General features: G+C 36.3%; 3 protein-coding genes across 3 annotated transcripts; 2 read left to right on the plus strand and 1 right to left on the minus strand.

Annotated features, from left to right (window-relative positions):
* Positions 1–4,983: 4,983 nt before the first annotated feature.
* On the plus strand, positions 4,984–9,748 carry LOC21403962 (probable WRKY transcription factor 72). Its single transcript, XM_010098047.2, has 6 exons — positions 4,984–5,143; positions 5,811–5,906; positions 6,948–7,043; positions 7,178–7,822; positions 7,957–8,070; positions 8,960–9,748. Exons 1-6 carry the CDS (start codon positions 5,069–5,071, stop codon positions 9,746–9,748), a joined length of 1,815 nt encoding a protein of 604 aa, XP_010096349.1. The 5' UTR covers positions 4,984–5,068.
* An 8,029-nt stretch (positions 9,749–17,777) lies between these two features.
* On the plus strand, positions 17,778–20,536 carry LOC21403963 (SNF1-related protein kinase regulatory subunit gamma-1-like). Its single transcript, XM_010098048.2, has 6 exons — positions 17,778–17,898; positions 18,385–18,559; positions 18,697–19,139; positions 19,307–19,573; positions 19,655–19,827; positions 20,173–20,536. The coding sequence occupies exons 2-6, from the start codon at positions 18,391–18,393 to the stop codon at positions 20,450–20,452; spliced, it is 1,332 nt and encodes a 443-aa protein (XP_010096350.1). The 5' UTR covers positions 17,778–17,898; positions 18,385–18,390; the 3' UTR covers positions 20,453–20,536.
* A 17-nt stretch (positions 20,537–20,553) lies between these two features.
* On the minus strand, positions 20,554–22,488 carry LOC21403964 (pentatricopeptide repeat-containing protein At2g02750). The gene has a single exon (XM_010098049.2). It carries the CDS (start codon positions 22,411–22,413, stop codon positions 20,554–20,556), a length of 1,860 nt encoding a protein of 619 aa, XP_010096351.1. The 5' UTR covers positions 22,414–22,488.
* Between the last annotated feature and the right edge of the window lie 572 nt (positions 22,489–23,060).

Here is a 23,060-nt window from a genome sequence, read left to right on the forward strand (position 1 = left end):
CATTTCCTTTAACTGAAATAAAACTAGACTATTCAGTGGATTACAGATGTCACACATGTATGTACAATCCTGGGGTTTCTTAACCTAGGGCTCTGATACCACTTCTTGTCACGCCCCCCAAACGGGGTGGGTGACATGGAGCTCGATTAGGGGTTAATAAAGCAGATTCCCAGACGAGCCCCACTCAACTGCATTAAAATATAAATAAATTAAAGAATTCTGAAGCCTCTGACACACAAGGCTCCACCCCACAGGATATACAGTATCGTACATACATGCTCATGTAAATAATCATTACAATAGACATCAACCACAATCTAGTAAATCCAAGTATTACATAAGTTTACAGAATTTCTCAAATTCCTTACATTTGTCCAAGAGGATGTCCACGATCCTCACTTGATTCCAACAGCAGCACAACTCAGCTGTTGCGTAGCAATTATCCAGCTACTGTGCACCGCTCCTAGAATCTCCTGGGAGGGGTTTAATACATTTAAAACATAAAACGTGAGCGAAAGGCCCAGTAGGATGTTATTTACAAAGACGTAAAATAAATAAATAGATAAAGTGCAAGTAAATAAATAAATGGGTACGTAAATAAATAGACATTCAGTTCCAACAGATAGCCAGAGCCTCACATCTTTTTTCTCAAAGGAAATAAATGTAAAATCTCCATATTACAGACTTCAGCAAGTAATTAGTACAAATTACTTACCTAACCAAGTGCCTTGCCTACCCGGACTGAGCTTCGGGTTCTGCCCCTGAGGATGCACTCTCTGCATCCTATCTAGGCTTACAGCAATAGACTATATTACTAGTTCACAAGATCTCTTTGTTTAAGAAATCATTCATTAACATTTTAAAATCGTTAATATGACCCCACGAACTACTCAAGCCGCGGGCCCTATGACTGGACAAGCCATGAGGTTCCATGACTAAACAAGCCATGGTTTTCAAAGCGTTTTTCTTTCACAAACCAATCCCTTTCTTTAAAACATTTTCAAGGCCAAAATCTTTTTTGAAAACAGGCTCACAAAGAAAAGGGATAGAAATCCTACCTCGCACTATCAGACTTGGGACTAGCATTGCATTTCTTGGCTTTCACTTCCTTAAGCCCCTTCAGTCTGAATCCTCAGCGATCACTGATGCAAGACAACACTTTAGGATTAATTCTCATTCCTAAAGCAATCCAATCTCAATTTCCAGCCAAGATTTCCTATTAGTGTGCCCTAATCCATTTTCACGTTTCAAATTATCATTCCAAGGGTTTTCAATCTCAAAACAAGGATTAAAGATACTAATCCATTCATCTCAAGTCCCTCATGAAGCTAATTTGGGTTCTCCCCGCAAACAGGGGTCAAAACAGCAATTTTATGCCAAACAGGGTCAAACCCCGTGTCAACCGGTCGACCGGTGACAGAGCAGTGCATTACCACCGGTCGATCGATGGTGTGCACTCCGGTCGACCGGTCAGGCCAATGCAATCCGGTCGACCGCACAGGTTGACCGGTTACCATGTGATACGATCGACCGCACAGGTCGACCGGTGGAATCAGCTGCGTGAGAGAAGCTCACGGAAACCAGTCCAAAACCTACAAATCTCTGTTCCAAATCGAGATATTTCAAAGAAAAACCACTAGATCTGGGTTCTAGGTCCTAAAACAAGTCTAAAGAATTCAAGATCTCCAATTTCTACTCTAGTTTTACTCAAAAACCATCAAAATCCGGTTTGAACCAAAAATAAGTTTTGAAATTCAAAAACTTAAGATTCAAGAGAGGTTCTTTCAGAATCTTACCTCGAATCCTTCTCTCGACGTTGAAAACGTCTTTAAATCTTTCATTGGTTCAAGATCCGTTTGATTTGGGACAAAAATGAGAGAGAGAGATGCACGGGAGAGAGAGAGAGAGATGCACGAGAAGGAAAAAGGAAAGAAAGAAAAGAAAAGAAAAGGAAAAAGAAAAGAAAAAGACATGTGTCCAATATTTTAAAAGAGCAGTCCAGAAATGTGCCCATACACACTTCTGGGTTTAAATAAATTGCTGAGAATAATTTAAATACCTTAGGACTATTTAAACTCACTCGTGTCAGAAACATCTATTAATTTATACTCAATTAATAATCCAGATTAGGCACACTAATAATCTCAATTACCTTAATTAATCTCAATTAATTCTTCAGGGTGTTACATACAACTAGGCCTCAAATTGCTTAACTCATCCCACAAAGATTTCAACTTTGTAAAATATACAGTCACTGAGTTTTGGTCCTGAGTATGATTAACTAATTCACGTTTCAATTGGAAAATTCTAGGACCATTACTCTGTTGAAAACGTTCCTTGAGATCAAGCCATAATTCACAAGTGGAGTCAGAGAATAAAATGCTAGCAGAGATTTCTTTGGAAATCACATTCAAAATCTAGGAAATGACAACATTATTATTGTTAACCCATGAATTAAGTAGGTTTAAGTCTGTACCATCTAGTTTCATGATCGATTTATCAATGAAACCTAATTTTTTCTTCACGGACAGGGCGATGATCATCGCATGGCTCCAGGTGGCCTACTTATCTCCTGTTAATGGCTGTGACACAAGTGAAAGGCCTAGATTGTCTGAATGATGAAAAAAAATAGGGACTAAGAGGATCGTCAATAGTGGACTTGCTAGAGATCGCCGAGGAATTGCCAGAAGCTGAGGATGCCATGAAAGCTGATGAAGGATCTTGATTGAAGCCAAACAGATTCGAGAACAAGATTGGAACAACAAAGAAGATGTTGAATTGAAGAACAATCAGAATGAGCAGCAAAGCATTTTCTCTGATACCATATCACGAATAACAAGAAGAACTAGAGAACTAGAAGAATTGGAGAGAAAATGAATATTTGCTGTTATTCATCAATCTGAATATTGGTTGTGTATTTATATACACAATTACAAAGGATAAATATTGTATTTACTTCTTAATTAAGTATACACGTCAACAAAGCTTGTAAGACCAACTAAAATGCTGAAATAACCAACTAGATTTAATATAAACACTACTAATGGCAATGAGCAAAATTAAAAAAAAATTCAGAGAAAGCTCTAATTTTCTTTAACCTAATAGGTCAAGTATTTCTTTCTTGTTATTTTAATATTTCTATTTTCTGATCAATATATATGGTACTGATTCAAGTAAGATTTTAAAACAAGAATTATGACATTCTAATCAAATTAAGTCTCCAAATTGAATTCCACTAATTTACTCTAAAAATATAGATCTCCAAAACCTATGTCATACTTAAAACTATGGTTTTCCTTTTCAAATTAACCTAATTTGAACCGAACAAACTGTATTATGTACATCATTGACCAATATGGATAAAATAATTGAAATGTGCATCCTTTTCTAATATTACAGCAAAAAAATTGGAATTTCTTGCATGTTGAAGGTGCTACAAGCTGAAAAATCAATATATACAAACACATGTATAGATAAATACGTCCATATCTTTTTTCTTTCTTTTTTTTCTCGAGCGAACAAACATATTGTCCTTTCGTGGGTTGTAATGGTTGCCCTAAATAAATTGACGCCACTAACATTCACTTAGCTAGTTGTAGAGTGTTTAATTATAAGGTAATTTTATTACGATATATGGCGGCACGTCGTTGAAGCTGGATATTCCTTACAGCTCCGAGTAACGAGGATTATCTTAGCTAAAATTATTTTTAAATGAGTTTAGTACTAGATCATGCTTATCATTGGTTTACTATGATATATATATATATATATGGACATATATACATGCGATATAATATCATTTGTTTCTTATATATTGTTTCCTTTTTCCAATTATAGAAATGACGCGCTTTTTGTGCCGGAAAGAATCAAGCAAATTTCCAAGCACTTAATTACCTATATATGGTAAAGGTCGTTAAATAATTTCCAAATTATATGATGATGAATTTTCCCTTAGTCATATTACATTAATTGCATGATTCGAGAAAGAACGTAATTACTAGAAGGGTGAAATTTAGGTTAATTTCAATTGACGTGAGACATACAAACAAACACAAGTACCAAACCGTTATTTCATACCACTAGTACTAGATCACATTTTGACTAGAAAATGATATTCAATAATCAATATAGCCAACTTGAGCTCCAACCAAAAACCACAACTTGCGCAATTGGTAGAATTTCCTCAAACTATGTCACCATCAATTTTAAATGCATTTGACAAATATTTTCTAATTAAAAAAAATAATTTTTTTTAGTTCTTTAATTAAAAACTGAAAGAGTACTAATATAGCTAAAGAGTACTCATTTATATATGATAATTATAAGTGGTGACTCTACAAGCAAAAATTATAAGTCGTGAAATTATAATTTTCCAATTAATTAATTACTGTGAAATAAAGTCTGCAGGCTTTCGAAAGGATTACTGAATTTAAATAAACGACAATTGAAGAGGAAATAAATTAAGAATTTTGCACCGAAATCTATGGTCTCAAACCTAAAGAGTCACTGGAGTCAATGTTTTTTATTTTGGCTGATGAAATTTGACCACTAATCGACGGTCACAAGACGTTTTATTATTTATATATTAGCTTGAATCTGAAAGATGACTAGCTAGTTGTTTAGGTCCTTAAATTGGCCCTATATACTTTTCTTTTCTTTTTTTTTTTTCCATAAAGTTGTATTATATTTTTATAATTAATAAAAATATACACCAACCAAGTAACTATTATAAAAAATTTGATTTTTTTTTATATATATGTTGCTTCTTAGAGTGTGTTTGCCTTATAATAACTTTTTTTCTTTAACAAAAAAAAAAAGTAAAAAACTGGGCTGTTTGACATTTCTGAAGGAGTAACATGGAAATTAAGATAAGCACTAGCTAAAACGTATGTTAAGTCAAAATCTGTAGGCTTTTTATACATCTTCCCACAATATATAAGAAGCAAAACAGTTGTGCTAACAAGAACATATGACAAAGGAAATTATAAGAAGCTGGGTCAATTAAAAGCAAGATTGGAAAACGAAAACAGAAAACTCCTGGAGAATCCTTGTTGGTGCTACGGTTAATATGAAACAAGACAAGAAAGAAATGGGATCCAAGATTAACGGCGACGAAGAGGATACTTCTTCAGTGATTAACAAGGTATTAGTTGTTTTTTTTTTATGCTAATCAGCTAATTATGAGAATATTAATTCTCCCCGTGAAATTATGTTTAATTTGCTGCTATTTATGTAATATATATGTCTATTCGATTATCCTTTTCTTCTTTTTAATCCTCTTCGTAATTCCCTTTTATATGGTCATTTGGATGATTGGATCCAGTGCTTACTTTAATTGATCGATTCCAGATAAAGGAATCTTTGGATGATAAACTGAACAACCATTTGGCCATTATCTCCATCTTGAACTTGGTTTCTAACAAGCTATAGGGCTGATAAGTAGTTGTGTGAGTCTGTATAGAATTTTAAAAATCGTATTTAATTTTCAACCAATTGAAGATCATCTTAAGTGGTACAGCTTAGACTTATTCTTATTTTGTTTTTCAGATGTCGAAGCTTAATTTTCAATATGAAACATTTATTAATAAAAATTGATAAGGTTTATGTATGATGTTCGACAATATATAGCACTTTAATTCCGTAGAAGCTATTTCATGTCAATATTTATCTCTTATATTTCGGTAATTCGGTTTACTCTATCTAATTGGTAGTCTCTACTCTAGATTAATTCTTCTCGTTTCTCTTGAAACTCTTTTTTCCCAATAATATTTTTGTTATTTCTTACGCATATGATTTTCATGATAATTTAGGAAAGGGATGGGTGCCAAGTTGTTGTACTAGAGCAAAACATTAATTTGGAGCCTTCTTCTCCCAGCGGAAATAATGATTTAGCCATTATCAAAGAGGTAAATAAAATTATTAAGTTTATCTATAGGCCAATATAAGGTAAGTTTCATACAAAACGATCATTGATCACAAGATCAGATCAATTGATCATCAAAAGGTTGGGGAGATTTGATACCAGCCCCTTATGATGGAGTCAGATGTAGACACCTTTTTGTTTTTTTATTTTATTTTTGCCAGTAACCCACAAAAAAGAAAAGGAATTGTACATTGGACATACTCTAAATATAGGAAAGCAAAACGACACAAACATTTCCATCTCCAAAGGGGGAAAAATTCTCCATCCTTCAGTTATTTTTGAATTATAGAAGCCGCAAAAACTGAATTATTCATATGTTGGCCGCCATTAATGATGTTGTAAAGCATATAGCATTAAATCAACACGTAACATGCCATTTTTAAAATCTGGTTTAAATAATATTTATGGTGTGTGTGAGCTAGCACCTTTAAGGTATGTTTGAATGATCAGCCACAAGCTTTCTATCTCAGCCTCTATCCTCATAATCATCTTGTTAATTTTACGGCAATAAAAAAAAAAAAAAAGAATGAGTCCACATGTGATTATTATATAGACTTGGTCATAAATTCATCGATGGTTCCATGTGAATTAATATAAATACACAATATATATATATAAATAATTGACACACGCTATTTAGGTACCATAATGTCTCTTCATGATGAATTACTAATAATTCTTTGTTTTCTCCCAAATTCGAACCTTCTGAGTTCTGATGATTATACGGTGTTTCTTGCCACGGAGCTACAGTTGTAGCTGTCGATACAAACATGTACATATATATAGCTATCTTTAACCATATATATCCTTGGTATATTATATATTCAAAGTGTCCGCGTACATTCAATTTATAATTAACGGCAAAAAGGGCCTCCCATGTGAGATCATATAGCTATAGCTAGTTAAACTAATTATGTACGTAATTCAAATGATTGCGTCAATACACACGCATATAAATACATATATAATTAAGATATATATTGTGGGTGTGTGTGTAATATCTGGCTCTCACCTGCATGTGCAGGAAACTGCGGCGACCAAGAGTAATAATGCTACTGATCCATCGAAATGGGAGACAAATTCAGATCATAGCTCACCCTCAATATTAAAGAATGAGCAGGTATATGCTAAATGCTTATTATATATATATATATATATGTGACTAATACATAAATACAGTTACTTCCATGTATAATTTATTACTTTATTTAGCCTGATCATAATTTTGTTTTTCTAATATGTTACAATTACTAGGAGGATAAGCTAAAATCAGCTTACAAAGCCCAAATGGGCGAGGTTAGAGAAGAAAACGAAAGATTAAAGTTATTATTGGTGCGAATCATGACGGATTACAAGTCTCTTCAATCGCAGTTCTCCGACATTCTTCGCCAACAAGAAGCTAAGCCTAAACCTATTAATGATCACTGCAAATCTCCTGATGATGATCATCATCATCATCAACCTGCGGCTCCCCATGATGATGATCAACTTGTTTCCCTTAGCCTTGGAAGAATATCAAGCACTGCTAAAGATGAGCCAATAAAGAATGATGAGATCATAATGAAAGAGACTAGCAGCTGGAGTAATATTGATCATAAAGATCATGATCAAGACCAGGGACTCAATGATGGAGATCAACTTGCATTAGCATTGGGATCGTTGTCGGAGACTACGAAGAATTCAAATTCTGACAACAGCTTTGATCATGATCATAAGGAGGTCCAGAAGGAATTAGATGGTGAGGATGTCGAGCCCTCGGAAATGTGGCCGCCGAGTAAAGTTCGCAAGACGGCGAGATCAAGAGGTACTGATCATGAAGATCACGATGACAGCGTTTCACAAACATCACCTTTGAAGAAAGCTAGGGTTTCAGTCCGAGCTAGATGCGATGCCCCAACGGTAATTAGTGAATTATTTTAATATTTTCCACGAAAATTAAGGTTAATGCTAGGTAGTTTTAAGTTAATTAGCGTAGACTAACTTAATGGAGTAATCAATTGATTGCTAATTATTGTATATATTTGTCTGTACAGATGAATGATGGATGCCAATGGAGAAAATATGGTCAAAAAATAGCCAAAGGAAATCCATGCCCTAGAGCATACTATCGTTGCACAGTCTCACCAACTTGTCCGGTCAGAAAACAGGTATATCTATAAGTATTTTCTTCCAGCCTTTGTTGAAAAATAATATTGAACTTGAACATGATCATCGGATACTTTTCCTAATTGATGATTCAGTCAATACCTAAGAAATTGACTTGATCAGTTTCCACAAGAAATTATTCTACGCTAATATGTTGCAGCTGGATATACATGATTGCAATTTGACGAGCTATTTTATAATATCTAATGCTGCGTTGCTTATCCTAGTTAGCTAGGTATTAGCACAAATGATAACTTATGGTTTTGTACGCGGAAAATTAAACACTCGTTGGTAAATTTCAACCCACGCGCATAGGCACCACAATAGGTGATAATAACATTTAGAAAAGAAGTAAATCTTATGCGCGTTACATTACCCTGTTTAATTGATCACATGATAATGACATATTAGCAATTTTTTCTGAAACAAAAATCAATACTCGAAATTATAGGGCTTAAATATGTTGACACTAGAATATTATACATTATATGATTGTTTGACTGATGACTATTTTTATTTTCAAAATATTCAGCTAGCCTAACACATTAATATATAGTATTGATTTTCTCATGTTCTAATTTCGATAAAAAGAAAAATAGAAATGCTAACATCACTCGTTATGTCATTTTTTACATTCACTGTCTGACATGTGAATCATACTAACATGATTTAAACAAAAAAAAATGAGATAATAAAATTCACGTGTCAAATAGTAAATTGTAAAATGACAAAAAGAGCAATGATAACATTTCAAAAAAAGAATATCTAATTTGTACAAGAAAAGAACTATAAGTTCAAATCTCAACTCACATCACTCAACTTATCACCAATAATTTCTTTTTGTGGGATACACTAACCTTTTTATTCTCTTTTGGTCCCAAAATTTTTCAGGTTCAAAGATGCGCTGAGGACATGTCCATCTTGATCACCACCTACGAAGGAACTCACAACCACCCGCTTCCCATCTCCGCCACCGCCATGGCCTCCACCACCTCCGCTGCCGCCTCCATGCTTCAATCTCACTCAACCACCTCCTCTTCACAACCACCGTTACTACTTCCTTCAGCCATATTACCGGGCCCCATCTCCGCCGCAACCTCTTCCAAAACTAACTTCCCTCCAGGGCTCAACTTCAACACCGCCACCGCCACCACTACCAATCTCTTCCAAAACTCACTAATCAGATCATCACCACAACACCAATTCTACTTCCCAAACACCTCAATCTCAACCCACAATTCTCACCCAACCGTCACTCTTGATCTCACCCTCCCAAACCACCACTATTCTTCTCATGATATTCTCGGAAGAGGTCTTTCTTCCAACACCAGATCATATCCGTCCACGTGTCTCAGCTTTTCCTCATCATCTTCTTCTTCCTCTTCTTTGGAGCCTATTATTAGTAACCCCTACAATGGCTACTTGAACTATAGAAATTATCCAGTTGGGTCCAATGGAAACTACAATAAGCAACTATTCTATCAACCTTACTTGAACAGCAGTAGTAGTACTACTACTAATAATAATAATCAGATCAGTACGGCTTTAACAAATCAACAGTCGTTGACAGAGACTATAGCTGCCGCAACTAAGGCCATTACATCAAACCCAAATTTCAAATCCGCTTTAGCAGCTGCTCTCACGTCATTTGTTGGTAATGGTGGAAGTCATGGGGCCTAAAAAAAAAAAAAACCATCACTCGAGATATATATCTTAGTAGGTTCTATTATTAGCTAAGCTAGTTTGAGATGTTGACATATATATATATATATATATATATATATATATATATTGTGCATGTTGTATATGCTTTTTTGGTTGACAATTTACCCTTTGCACGAGTACAGGTCATGATATATATGATTTTGATGTGTAATACTTTCTACGGGTATAAGCTCGATCATTCTATCAAATTTTGGATTAGCGACTGATATGAACATTTTTTAGGCCATGCAATATTGGTTAATTAGTATATAGTGCATAATATTGTGTAGTCTAAAAAGTGATTCATGTTGGAAATCTTGAGAGAAATGAGACTTGAAACACGTAGAAAATACACTTTTCTTAAAGCGTAATTTGCCCCCTCTCATTAGAGATTGCTTCAGGTTCTTGGCAAATCGCTCGTAGGATATGACAAGCCTTTAAGTTGTTAATCACAAGCAAAATGACAACAACACTAAGAACACAAGAACTCTTAGAATTTCTGAAAATTTTGAACAATAAGAGAGAAGAATTGTAGAGAATTTTTTCTCTTTATTTATCAGTAATTCTTGTTCTTTTTATAATTTTTTATCACACCAATATGTACAGACACAACCAAACTTGAAAAGACACCTTTCCCAATTGAATTGGTGTCAATTCAAGTGTTAAAAAACGTGTTTGATCGTTACGGCGCCGCGGCGCCAGTTTCGGGCACTGCAGCGCCAGTTTCTAGAAAACTAGAAACTGTCTGAGCAAGCCCAAGCACCGCGGCACCCAAACTCAGCGCCGTGGTGCTATGCTCTTTGTCCAGTTCAACGCCACGGCGCCCAAACTCAGCACCAAAGCACCATGCTTGCTGGAAATTATGTCAATTCCAATGCCGCGGCGCCCAAACTCGGCGCCAAAGCGTCCTACTTGCTGGAAATTATGTCCGCTTTTAGATGTGATAAAACTTAACAAATTCTTATATATTCTATTTAAACAATCCCAACAATCCATCACTTGTTTAAACATAATATTGAAGAATTCTATCCAGAAACTGTATATATGCATAAAGTAAAATATCTTTCGATTTGAATTTTACCTTTAGTGTAAGTTTCACAAATGTATATTAGAATTTCAAGTAGCCTAAGGCTTTGAACCGGTTATTCCTTATGATAATACCGGTGAATCCACACACATAAATACATTAGAGTTCAAGTATTCTATACAACACTCGCTTTGCACTATTCATGGCCTTGTATAATCCTGATTCATAAACTTTTCAAAGAGAAGCTCCAACTCTTCTTTGAGACGGCACCACCTCTAAGTTTACATAGGTGAAGTTCTTCCAGCATCTTTGTTACTTTTAAGATACTTGTTCTTAAAACTGAACTTCATTAAGAGTTAATCTTAACTCATCCCTCACACAGTAACAACCAGCATTAAAATTCTTTTTAGGCTTAATGGTTAGTGTTGAAATTCTCCACTTATCAATGATTTGTTATTACTCATTGAATCTAAAATTACTCATTTCGTAATGTTAGATTGGGTTGCCATCATTGGTGGATTTTAATCCAGGAGTTTTAGCTCCATCCCATTTGACGTCGCCCTTACTAAATCTCTCGAAAGAGCTTTAGTAAAAGGATCTGTCAAATTTTCAATGGATTTCACATATTTAAGAGAAATTATTCCATCTTTGATTAATTTCCTTACATAATCATGTCTAAGACTCATATGTCTTGACTTTCCATTGTATATCTCGCTATATGCTCGAGCTAAAGTGGCTTGACTATCACAATGTATTGATATCGCTGATACATCCTTCATAGTCAAAGGAATCTCCAACAATAGGTCCCTTAACTACTCTGCTTCATTCCCAGCTGCTGCTAATGCAACAAATTCTGACTTTATAGTTGAGTGTGTTGTACAGGTCTGTTTCTTCGATTTCCAAGAAATAGCACCTCCTCCCAGAATGAACACCCAACCAGTCGTTGATTTGTTATCTCCAATACTTGATATCCAACTTGCATCTGTATATCCTTCTAGAACAACAGGGAATTTTCAATATTGGAGACCTAAAACTCTACCAATGGCCTTCCAATGTTCAACACTTGGATTGCTAGTAAATCTACTCAATTTACTAACAGCAAATGTTATATCAGGTCTTGTGCACTGCACTACATACATAAGACAACCAATAGCACTTGCATACTCAAGTTGAGCCACTGCTCTTCCATCATTCTTGAAAAATTTTACACTAGGATCAAATGGAGTACTGACTTCCTTTATCTTTAAGTGACTGAACTTTTTCAACACTTTCTCAATATAGTGTGATTGAGTTAGACCTTACCCCCCACTATTCAGTCTAACTTTGATACCCAGTATTGTATCCACTTGACCAAGATCTTTCATCATGAATGTGGATGATAGAAACCTCTTCGTTTCTTCTATGCCTTTCATGTCATTACTCACAATTAGCATATCATCAACATAAAGACATACAAAGATAATACACTTATTACACACCTTTGTATATAAGCATTTATCTGAAGTATTATGAACAAAACCATGTGAAAGTATAGCTGAATCAAACTTTTCATGCCATTGTTTTGGTGCTTGTTTCAATCCATACAATGATTTTACAAGTTTACACACTTTATGTTCAAATCCTGGTAGAACAAAACCTTCCGGTTATTCCATATAGACCTCTTCATCGAGATCATCGTTTAAGAGTGCCGTCTTGACATCCATTTGATGAACATATAGACTATGGATTAATGCCAATGCAAACAACATCCTAATAGTCGTTATTCGTGCTACATGTGCATATGTATCAAAATAGTCAATTCCTTCTTTTTGTTGATACCTTTTAGCTACCAATCTAGCATTAAAAGTGTTTAAAGTACCATCGGTATGATACTTTCTTCTAAACATCCATTTACAACCAATAAGTTTGGAACCTGGTGGTAAATTGACAAGCTCCCAAGTGTGATTTGACATTATTGAATTCATCTCATCATTGATAGCATCCTTCTAAAAAATTGAATCCCTAAAAGCCATCGCTTCCTTAAAAGTTTTGGGATCATCCTCCACTTGTAATATCATAGGAATTTTCCTAATGACATTACTCTTACTTCCTTCTACTAAGTAAAAGGAAATAAGTTGAGAATCAATCTCATCTGATCCTAAACTTTTCTCTTTACGGATTCTCTTGCTTCTCCTTAGCTCAATTGGATGTTCAATGATCATTGAAGATATCTCCTCACGAGATTCTTCATATGTAGAACTTTGAGACTTGTCCTTATTTGCCAACAAATCTTCAAAGAATTCTACATATCTTGATTCAACTATCACATTAGACTCCAAGTTCAAGAGTCTATATGCATTGCTATTTACCACATACCCTACAAAGGCACACCTAATCCCTCTAGGATCTAGTTTCGTCCTTTTAGGATCGGTGTTCTTGTAATAAGCAAGACACCCCCACACTTTGAAATACCCTATATTAGGTTTTCTTCCTCTCCATATCTCATATGGAGATGTTTTATTTTTCTTAGAAGGAATTTTATTAAGAATATGACATGCACTAAGGAGGACTTCACCCCACAAATTAAATGGCAATTCAGAATGTAATATCAAAGCATTAATCATCTCAAGAAAAATTCAATTTTTCCTCTCAGCTAAAGCATTTTGTTCAGGTGTTCTAGGTGCAGAACATTCATGTATAATGCCATTTTCTTCACAAAATGTATTAAAATTATTTGGAAAGTACTCACCTCCTCTATCACTCATAAGAATTTTAATTTTCCTTCCCAATTAATTTTCTACTTCCGTTTTATATACCTTAAATGCATTAAAGGCTTCATCTTTATGTTTCAATAAATAAACATATGTATACCTAGATGCATCATCTATGAAAGTAATGAAATAACAATTACCACCTCTTGTAATCATTTCATTTAATTCACAAATATTGGAATGCACTAATTCTAATAATTGAGAATTTCTTTCAACACTATGAAACGGCTTCTTTATCATTTTAAATTTAACACATATTTCACATTTTTTAAAATTATCAACGTCGCAATTGAATAATCAACACTTGATCATTCTTTTCATAGTTGATATACCAATATGTGCAAATCTACTATGCCATAAAGAAACAGAATCAACCATATAAGCGGAATCAACATTTTTATTAATAGAATTGTCAATAGTACATAGTTTGACCATTCCCTTACTGGAATAGCCTTTTCCAACAAAAGAACCATTTCGGGATAAGATTAACTTGCCCGACTCATACACAGCCTTAATCCCTGGCTTACCCAAAAGATCCCCACTAATTAGATTTCTATTCATATCGGGTAATTCATATCGGGTACATAAAGTACATTGGCTAGAGTGATTTTCTTCCCATAAGTGAATGCAAGTTCCACACTCCCTTTGCCAAGCACTTTGGAACGAACTTCATTCCCCATTTGAATTTCTTGTCTGTCACTCACATCTTAGAAAGTTTTGAATAGAGATCTATCATAGGAAACATGAACGGTAGCACAAGTGTCATACCACCATCCGAGAACCTTGCCTTGTACCACATTGATTTCGCTCACAGTAGCGACAATCTCTTCCTCTTCAACAGAGTTCACCTTAGCCTCATCGCTAGGCTTCTTTTTGTAGCGGCAATCTCTTGCATAGTGTCCTGCTTTGCCACACACAAAGCATGCTCCTTTGGGTTTCTTGTTGGCTTGTGTCTTTTTGAATTTGTCTTGATCCTTTTTAGGACCCAAATTCTTGTTCTTGTTGGTTTGTGAAGGCTTAGTCATGACATTAGCTTTGGAAATAGTCTCATAAGAATTTTCATTCTTATCTCTTACCCTTGACTCCTCTTCGATCTGAAGATGTTTTTGTAAGTGCTTCAATGAAAAATCTTCAGAACTATGCAAAATCTTCTTCCTATATCCTTTCCAAGTAGAAGGCAATTTAGCAATAATTGCTCCTACTTGAAATGATTCTAGAAGTTTGATTTTCACAGCCCTCAACTTATTGATAATCACTTGCAATTCATGCACTTGTGGTAAAATTTGTTTATCATCAAAGAATTTAAAATCAAAATACTTTGAAATTAAGAATTTCTTGGTACCTTCCTCTTCCACTTTGTATTTGAACTCCAATGCGTTCCAAATCTATTTTGCAAAAGATGTATTGGTGTAGAGATCATAGAGACGATCAGAGAGAGCATTGAGAATGTGGCCACGACATATCAACTCATTCTCTTCTCGTTTCTTTTGTTCCGCCTTTAACGTTTCAGTGTCATCATCGGTTGGTTTGGGAATAGGCTCCGAATCTGGGCTCAAAACATAGAAAATCTTCAATGCAGTCAAGAGAAACTTCAATTTGTCCTGCTACCTTGTAAAATTAGTCCCATCAAAGCGATCCAATTTAACCAAGTCCCAGTTCATCAATTTGATAGTGGCAACGGTAGTTTCGGTCTCCATTGCAGCAAAATTATGCTTTAAGATTGTTGGAAATCTTGAGGGAAAGGAGACTTGAAACACGTAGAAAATACGCTTTCCTTAAAAGCTTAATTTGCCCCCTCTCGTTAGAGATTGCTTCAGGTTCTCGACAAATCACTCGCAGGATATGACAAGCCTTCAAGTTGTTAATCACAAGCAAAATGACAACAACACTAAGAACACAGAACTCTTAGAATTTCTAGAAATTTTGAACAAGAAGAGAGAAGAATTTTAGAGAATTTTTTCTCTTTATTTATCAGCAATTCTTGTTCTTTTTTTAGTTTTTTATCACACCAATACATATAGACACAACCAAACTTGAAAAGACACATTTCCCAATTGAATTGGTGTCAATTCAAGTGTCAAAAAATGTGTCTAATCGTTACGACGCTGCGGCGCTAGTTTCGGGCGCTGCAGCGCCAGTTTCTGGAAAACCAGAAACTGTATGCGCAAGCCCAAGCGCCGCAGCGCCCAAACTCAGCGCCGTGGCGCTATGCCCTCTTCCAGTCCAATTCTGCGGCGCCCAAACTCAGCACCAAAGCGCCATGCTTGCTGGAAATTATGTCCATTCTAGCACCGCGGCGCCCAAACTCAGTGCCAAAGCACCCTACTTGCTGAAAATTATGTCCGCTTTTAGATGTGATAAAACTTAATAAATTCTTATATATTATATTTAAACAATCCCAACAGTGCATAATATTGTGTAGTCTAAAAAGTGATTCATGTTAGTTGAGGTCTGAAATTTGGTAAATAGAGTATATTTATCTTGTCTTTGATCAATAACCTTTTTTGTTTCCGTTTTTTTTTTAACTAGTAACAAAAGAAGGGATGAGGGCTTACCGTATTATTCTTAATCTCATCTTCTTTCCTAAATGATCCGGCTCAAAGTTGATACAGAAAGCCTAGCGCATGATGTCGTGATTTCCCACCGACGAAATAAAACAGTTTATGGTCGTTAAAGATTGGAAAAACTAATGGTGGCTTCCGTAAATAAAATTTAACAAAACAAAGACAAAACGAGCATTTATTTATTTATTTTTCTTAAAAGAAAAATATTATTCATTCCGACTGTGACGAGTTTATTAGAGGTAGAGGTGAATCATACATCGTGGGGCTCATATTGTGAGGGCCACCTACTTCTTTTTTATCCCTAAACCCGAGTTAGGATGAATAGAGATAGTAGGGCCGGCAATATGGGTCACAACACGACAACATGACTCGAAAACGATACGAATTTCACGGGTTAGGGTTGAGAAAAAAGAGGTTCGGGTCAGAATTGGGTCGACCTAAAATTGACACAAAAAACACTGATCAATTTCGAGTTGGACCCGCCTAACTCAAACACGACACGAAACTCGTAAAAAACTAAAAAATACATATACTTTTCATTACATATTTTTGATTTTATTATGAACTTGTGATATCATGATAGTTATACTCAAAATCTTATACTATTATTTGCTTAATTTCAATTGATGTTGTATTTTAGTGTGTTATGAATTTTAAGTTATTTTTAATATGTAAAAAACTAAATAAAAGTATACAATTTTCTTGTTAATTTCGGGTTCACAGGTCAATTTCGTGTCACGGTTCATTTTCATGTTGTGTCGTGTTAACCCGTAAAGTGGTCGTGTCGTGTTCATGTTATAATTTTTAAAAAATTTCGTGTCACGAGTCGTGTTCAGTTTGACTGTAAATTTTAAAAAACAAACTATCAAAACACGACACGAGATACGAATTGTCACCCTTAAGAGACGTTTGAGCATACGAATCATGATGTTCTACTTATATATATTGACAGTGATCTTATCCAAAACCTAGACGGGGTCACGAAAAAATTTCGCTTTACTGACAAAGTGTCAATTAAATTGGTTTGTTAACCCATTGTCCTACACGTATAACGTTGGTCTCTCATGGACCACATATCACTAATCACGTTAATTATATCTTTTTCTATTTCCAGCAAAAACATTAAGAGATAGAACGATGAAAATGACACATTTTTGGAAGTGATAATATAAATTTTAGGATATAGAAATAAATAGCACCCCTTACATAAAAAATTCAAAAATCGTTAAAAGTCTCTTGTGCCTTCAGAGCAAAAAAATAAATAAATAATAATAAATAAATAAAGGGGGTCTTTTGTGCCTTTTCTCCTCCCGATAATTGTTCTATCGCCATCACTATTTCTTCTCATATTTTTTTAATAAATATCATTTGCCATAATTTCTATTCTTTTGTAATTTCTCCGAGGAGTACAAAATCTGCTATTTACTACTGTTGCTTTCAAACCATGTACTATTTTCAGGAGAGCTGCTATTTACTATAATTACTGAAAAAAAATGAAAATTAAAAACAGATGTGTATGTGGTGGGCCTCCTTTCCATTGAGCCTGGCCCAACAAAGTCAGATCGGCCAGGCCCACCAGATTCCTTCAGTAATCACACCACTTCGCCAGTAACAAGTGGCAATCATGAGAACCCGCTATGTGTAAAGTGACCACACATGGCGAAACGCGGATCCATGCACGCAAAACCAGATTAACCGTCTTTAAAGAGAATGTGGCCAGAAGAGCTTCCTCACAAGAACACCATAACCCAACTCCTCAATTCATAGGAAGCAGAACTTAAAAAGGTACAATTTTTTTTATATTACCAATTCTCGAAATATTTTCCATTTTTTTCTAATTGTTAGATTGTTTAATCCACACGCATGTTTCATGTTTTTTTTTTTTTTTTTGTTATTTTATTTCTTTGTTCGTTTAGATCCATGATGGTAATAGACAAGATCAGGACTTTTGAACATGAACTGCCATAATTTTGTATCAAAACCTCGTTTTCAAAAACTGTACTCTTTAATTTCAGCAAAAAAAAAAAAAAAAAACCATCTCCTTAAGGCAACTAAAACTGGTGAACCATTAATTGGTTGAAAACAAGATGAAGCATAAAAATTCTTTGGCTGGAACTTCCAAAGTTGAACAAAAGAAATCACTGGGCTATTTTATTTTATTTTATTTTATTTTTTGTTCCATACCTTCAAAAATTGCAGGTCTCCAAATTCCTACAAAAAATGCTATATATCTGTTGTTATTAATTTAACCAAATTTTTTGTGACCTTTAGTCTAAGATGGCACAAGCACAAGAGAACAAAGAAAGTTACAAACTGTCAAGCTATGATGCCTATTTCGAGAAGATTCAATCAAGGAAAAAGTTACCAAGCGCATTACAGGAGACTTTAACAGCTGCATTTGCAAGGATTCCAGTTTCATGTTTCCCATTAGTCCCTGGAGGCAAAGGTAATAAATAGTTAGCAGCAGAAACTACTAGTTCAACAATTTCATCACTGTCTATATATGAATGTAATTTTCACTCATGAACAAATAGCTAAAAAGGGTCCTCTTTTTTTTTTTTTACGTCAAATTATTTGTTGCAGTCATTGAGATCCTTGCGGACACATCTGTAGCTGAGGCAGTGAAGATTCTTTCCGAGTGCAAAATCTTGTCAGCTCCTGTGAAAAACCCAGAAGCAAGAACCAGTTCAGATTGGAAAGACAGATACCTAGGGATCATAGATTACTCTGCCATAATTCTGTGGGTGTTGGAGGGTGCAGAGCTTGCTGCGGTTGCTCTATCAGCTAGCACTGCAATGGCTGCGGGAGTCGGCGCAGGCGCCATTGGTGCTCTCGGAGCAGTAGCGTTGGGAGCGACCGGCCCGGCTGCAGTTGCAGGCCTAACTGCTGCCGCGGTCGGTGCTGCTGTGGCTGGTGGCGTGGCTGCAGATAAAGGCATGGGGAAAGATGCTCCCACGGCCGCGGATAAATTAGGCGATGACTTCTACAAAGTCTTGCTGCAGGAGGAGCCCTTCAAGTCAACTACTGTAAGTTCAACTCCAAAAAGAAGACTATCCATACAGGCTAATAGTATTTTACTTGTCAACATAATATGGTTTTTGTAAATACATTTGCGTAAAGAATTCATTTCTGAATCACTTGATAGAAAACCAAGTGAACTATCTATACGATGCTATTACTTTATTTGTTTCAGGTGAGCTCTATACTTAAATCCTACCGGTGGGCGCCTTTCATTCCGGTAGCCCCCGATAGTTCAATGCTGAGCGTCCTACTTCTACTCTCAAAGTATAGATTGAGGAATGTCCCAGTAATCGAACCGGGCCAGCCCGATATTAAGAACTTCATTACACAATCGGCAGTTGTTCAGGGTTTAGAAGGATGCAAAGGAAGAGACTGGTTTGACTGCATTGCTGCCCTGCCCATCTCTGACTTGGGACTTCCTTTCATGTCTTATGATGAAGTAAGCTTTACATCATAACTGTAGTAATCTTATTGCTAAACATTGAACTGGTTAGCAAAGCTCATAAATTAAACTTGCTAGGTTATTAGCATTCAGAGCGATGAACTGGTTCTGGAAGCTTTCAAGCGAATGAGAGACAATCAAATTGGTGGTCTCCCAGTTATAAAGGGGCCAAAGAAGAAGATGGTTGGAAATCTCAGCATAAGGGACATCAGATTCTTGCTGCTTAAACCTGAGCTTTTCTCCAATTTCAGGTAGGGCCAAGGGAAAAGGCAAAGTTTGAACTTGTTTGTGGACAAGTGCAATTTTAGCATCTTTCACCATGTGTTCTTCAGCCTGCACATTAGAATGTAGATCTTCACTACTTCAGTTTGGTTAAAAAAAATTAATCTATTTTGTTTCAGCAATGCCTCATATTGAGGAAGACTGCTACGAAAACAGTACCGTAATTGTAATAAAAAAAAAAATGGCACACCAAATTTTGGCTGAAGAATAGAAAAGTCCCAAGTTTTGGTCAACTCACGTCATTTGCGCTTTTTTCTTCTTCTTCTTCTTCTTCTTCTTCTTCTTCTTCTTCTTCTTCTTCTTCTTCTTTTCAGAAAGCTTACTGTTGAGGACTTCATGAACACCATTGTCTCAGCAAGCCAAGAAACTGGAAGAATTGTCCCACCAATTACATGCAAACTTGATTCAACTCTTGGCTCTGTAATCCACAGTCTTGCGTCCAAGTCGGTTCACAGGATTTGCGTGGTTGCTGGCGAGGACGAGGTTGTCGGTGTCATTACACTCAGGGATGTGATTTCCTGCTTCATTCATGAACCCTCCAACCATTTCGATAGCTACTTTGGGTTTTCCATGAAAGAGATGCTCAACCAGTGAAAAGTTTCATTTTCAGGAGCTCTATTGAAAAGAAAAAGTCGGTTTTTCGGACTTTGGAACAATTGAGTTGCAATGTTTTTAATGAATGATATGTAAAACTATCAACTCACTTCTATAAAACTATATCCGGGGGCCTTTCTGTGTCCTTTATGATTCATCATTCCTCGAACTCTTTCCACATCTTTCCACCTTCCTAGCTCAGCATATATGTTAGACAGAACTACGTATGGAATTGGGCTCTCTGGCTCTAATTCTAAAAGCTTTTTGGCCATTTCTTCGGCCAGCTCGGAATCTAACTTAGCCCTACAAGCACCGAGCAAAGAAGCAAAAACAGATGCGCTAGGCTCCAACAATCCCTGCACTAATTCTCTGGCGTCTTCTAACCTACCAGACCGAGCCAAAAGGTCAACCATGCAACTAAAATGAACTGGATTTGGTTTTAGCCCAAACTCCGTAATCATCATCCCGAATATTCCCAGTCCTTTGTCTACCTGGCCACTGTGACTGCAAGCAGATAGCACACTCACGAAAGTTGCAGCATTTGGTGGAACTTTTGCCCCCACCATTTGGTCAAATATTTCAACTGCAGATTCATCATCTCCATTTCTTCCGTACCCAGATATCATTACGTTCCAAAATGCCGGGTCCTCAGGTTTCACATTAAACCAATAAAAAACTCTCCGTGCCCAAGAAGAATGCCCACATTTCATGTACAAGTCAATAAGTGCAGTGGCCATGACCGTATCAATCTTAGCATGCATTCTTGTTGCATATCCATGGATCTCTTTTCCGCTTCGCAGAGCGGACAAACCCGAACAAGCCGATAACATGCTGGTCATCGACTTTGAATTTGGTGAAATGCCATAACATTGCATTAGCTTAAAGTACTTAAACGCTTCAGTCCCCTTTCCTAGTTGTGAAAACCCGCCAATCATCGAATTCCAAATCGCTAAATCAGGTTGTAGCCCTTCATCAGTTATCAATCGTCTGAACAACAGTACAGCCCTTAAGCTTTGAGCATTCAGCATCATTCCTGATATAATGGCGTTCCACGTTACCAAGTTCCGGTCTCCGCTCAGTTCCTCGAAAACATTGCTGGCTCGCCACCAACAACCACATTTGGAGTACATGTCAACAAGTGCTGTCCCGACCATAACATCACGCGCCAGACCAAATTTCATTGCCAACTTATGAACCTGACTGCCAAGTAGAACATACAAAAGCCTAGCACATGCAGAAATAGCAGAAACCAACGTAACATGACTAGGTCTCTCGTCCAAAACTTCCATCATTTGCTTAAACACAGCCAGGACCTCAAGCGAAAATCCATTCTGGAGCAGCCCCGAAACATAGGCATTATAGCTCACTAAATTCTTGTTATCCATCCCATTAAACACCTTAGCAGCCAAAACCATGTCTTTAAACTTCGAATAAACGCTCAAAATCGCCGTCGCGACGTAAACATCCTTCTCAACGCCCAACTTTGTCGCCCAGCAATACAATATCTCAGCAAAACCAACACTTCCACACGTTGACAACAAGCTAGCTAACGTAACAGAATTGGGTCTGAAATCTCCATATCTCCCACTCCTAAACACATCCAACGCCTCCCAAAAATGCCCATTTTGCGCCAGCCCAGAAAGCACCGCGTTCATGGACGCCAAGCTTCGGTGAGGCATTTCGTCGAACACCTTGAGGGCGTCGCGGAAGAGACGGATATTCATGTACATTCCAGTGAGAGCTGTAGCGGCATAGGAATCGGACGAAAACCCGGTTTTGAGGAGATGGGTGTGCAGCATTTGGCCATGCGAAGCGGCCTGGAGCTTGGCGCAAGCTTTGAGGAGAGGAGGGAACGTGAATCTGTGAGGCCGTCGAGAACTAGAAGAAGAGCTCTTGGAATATAAGAAGAGAGCTTTCTTGTATAATCCATCTTCTACCAGCTTTCCGACATTGCGCTTCATGTGGGTGAACCGTGATTTCTGATATTCGACTATGTTTTTCACTGGAAAGAGACTCGAATCACTTCTATAGTTTTTGTTTACACCGACTCCAACTAGTTATTGATTGGTTGGATTAAAGTTTTCGACGTCAGCTGAGCCACAGTAGGGAACAAAAGGGAGAAAAGAGGGAAACACATATTTGATAGGTTATTTAGTAAAATTTTTTTTTTTTTTGAAATAATATATTATAGTGTAATTTGATACCTAAGTTTCAAATATGATTAAAAACTCAAAAATATTTCTAAGTCTCATTCCTATTTCTCTCTCTTTTCTCCCTAGGCAAGTCCATTATGGCCAGCGCCGGTAGGCAACTGCGGCTGCCAACTCCGATGAATGTTTTTCAACGATCGTCGCCCGCGTCCATTTTCTGGCAATTGTATCCAGTGACTGGTGAATACTATATTTATTGATAAATATCACATTTACCGTATTAATCTAAAAATCTGACGATCAACTCCAAAGACTGGTAAATATCGTATTTACTCGTAAATACCGTATTTACCTTATTTATTTGAAAATTCGGTGACCGGCTCCAGCAACTATATTTCGACAACTACATTCGGTGACTGGTAAATACCATATTTACCATATTAATTTGAAAATCCAAC

Source organism: Morus notabilis, unplaced genomic scaffold (genome assembly GCF_000414095.1).
Source record: "Morus notabilis unplaced genomic scaffold, ASM41409v2 Scaffold155, whole genome shotgun sequence".
In the NCBI taxonomy this organism is placed as follows: domain Eukaryota; kingdom Viridiplantae; phylum Streptophyta; class Magnoliopsida; order Rosales; family Moraceae; genus Morus; species Morus notabilis.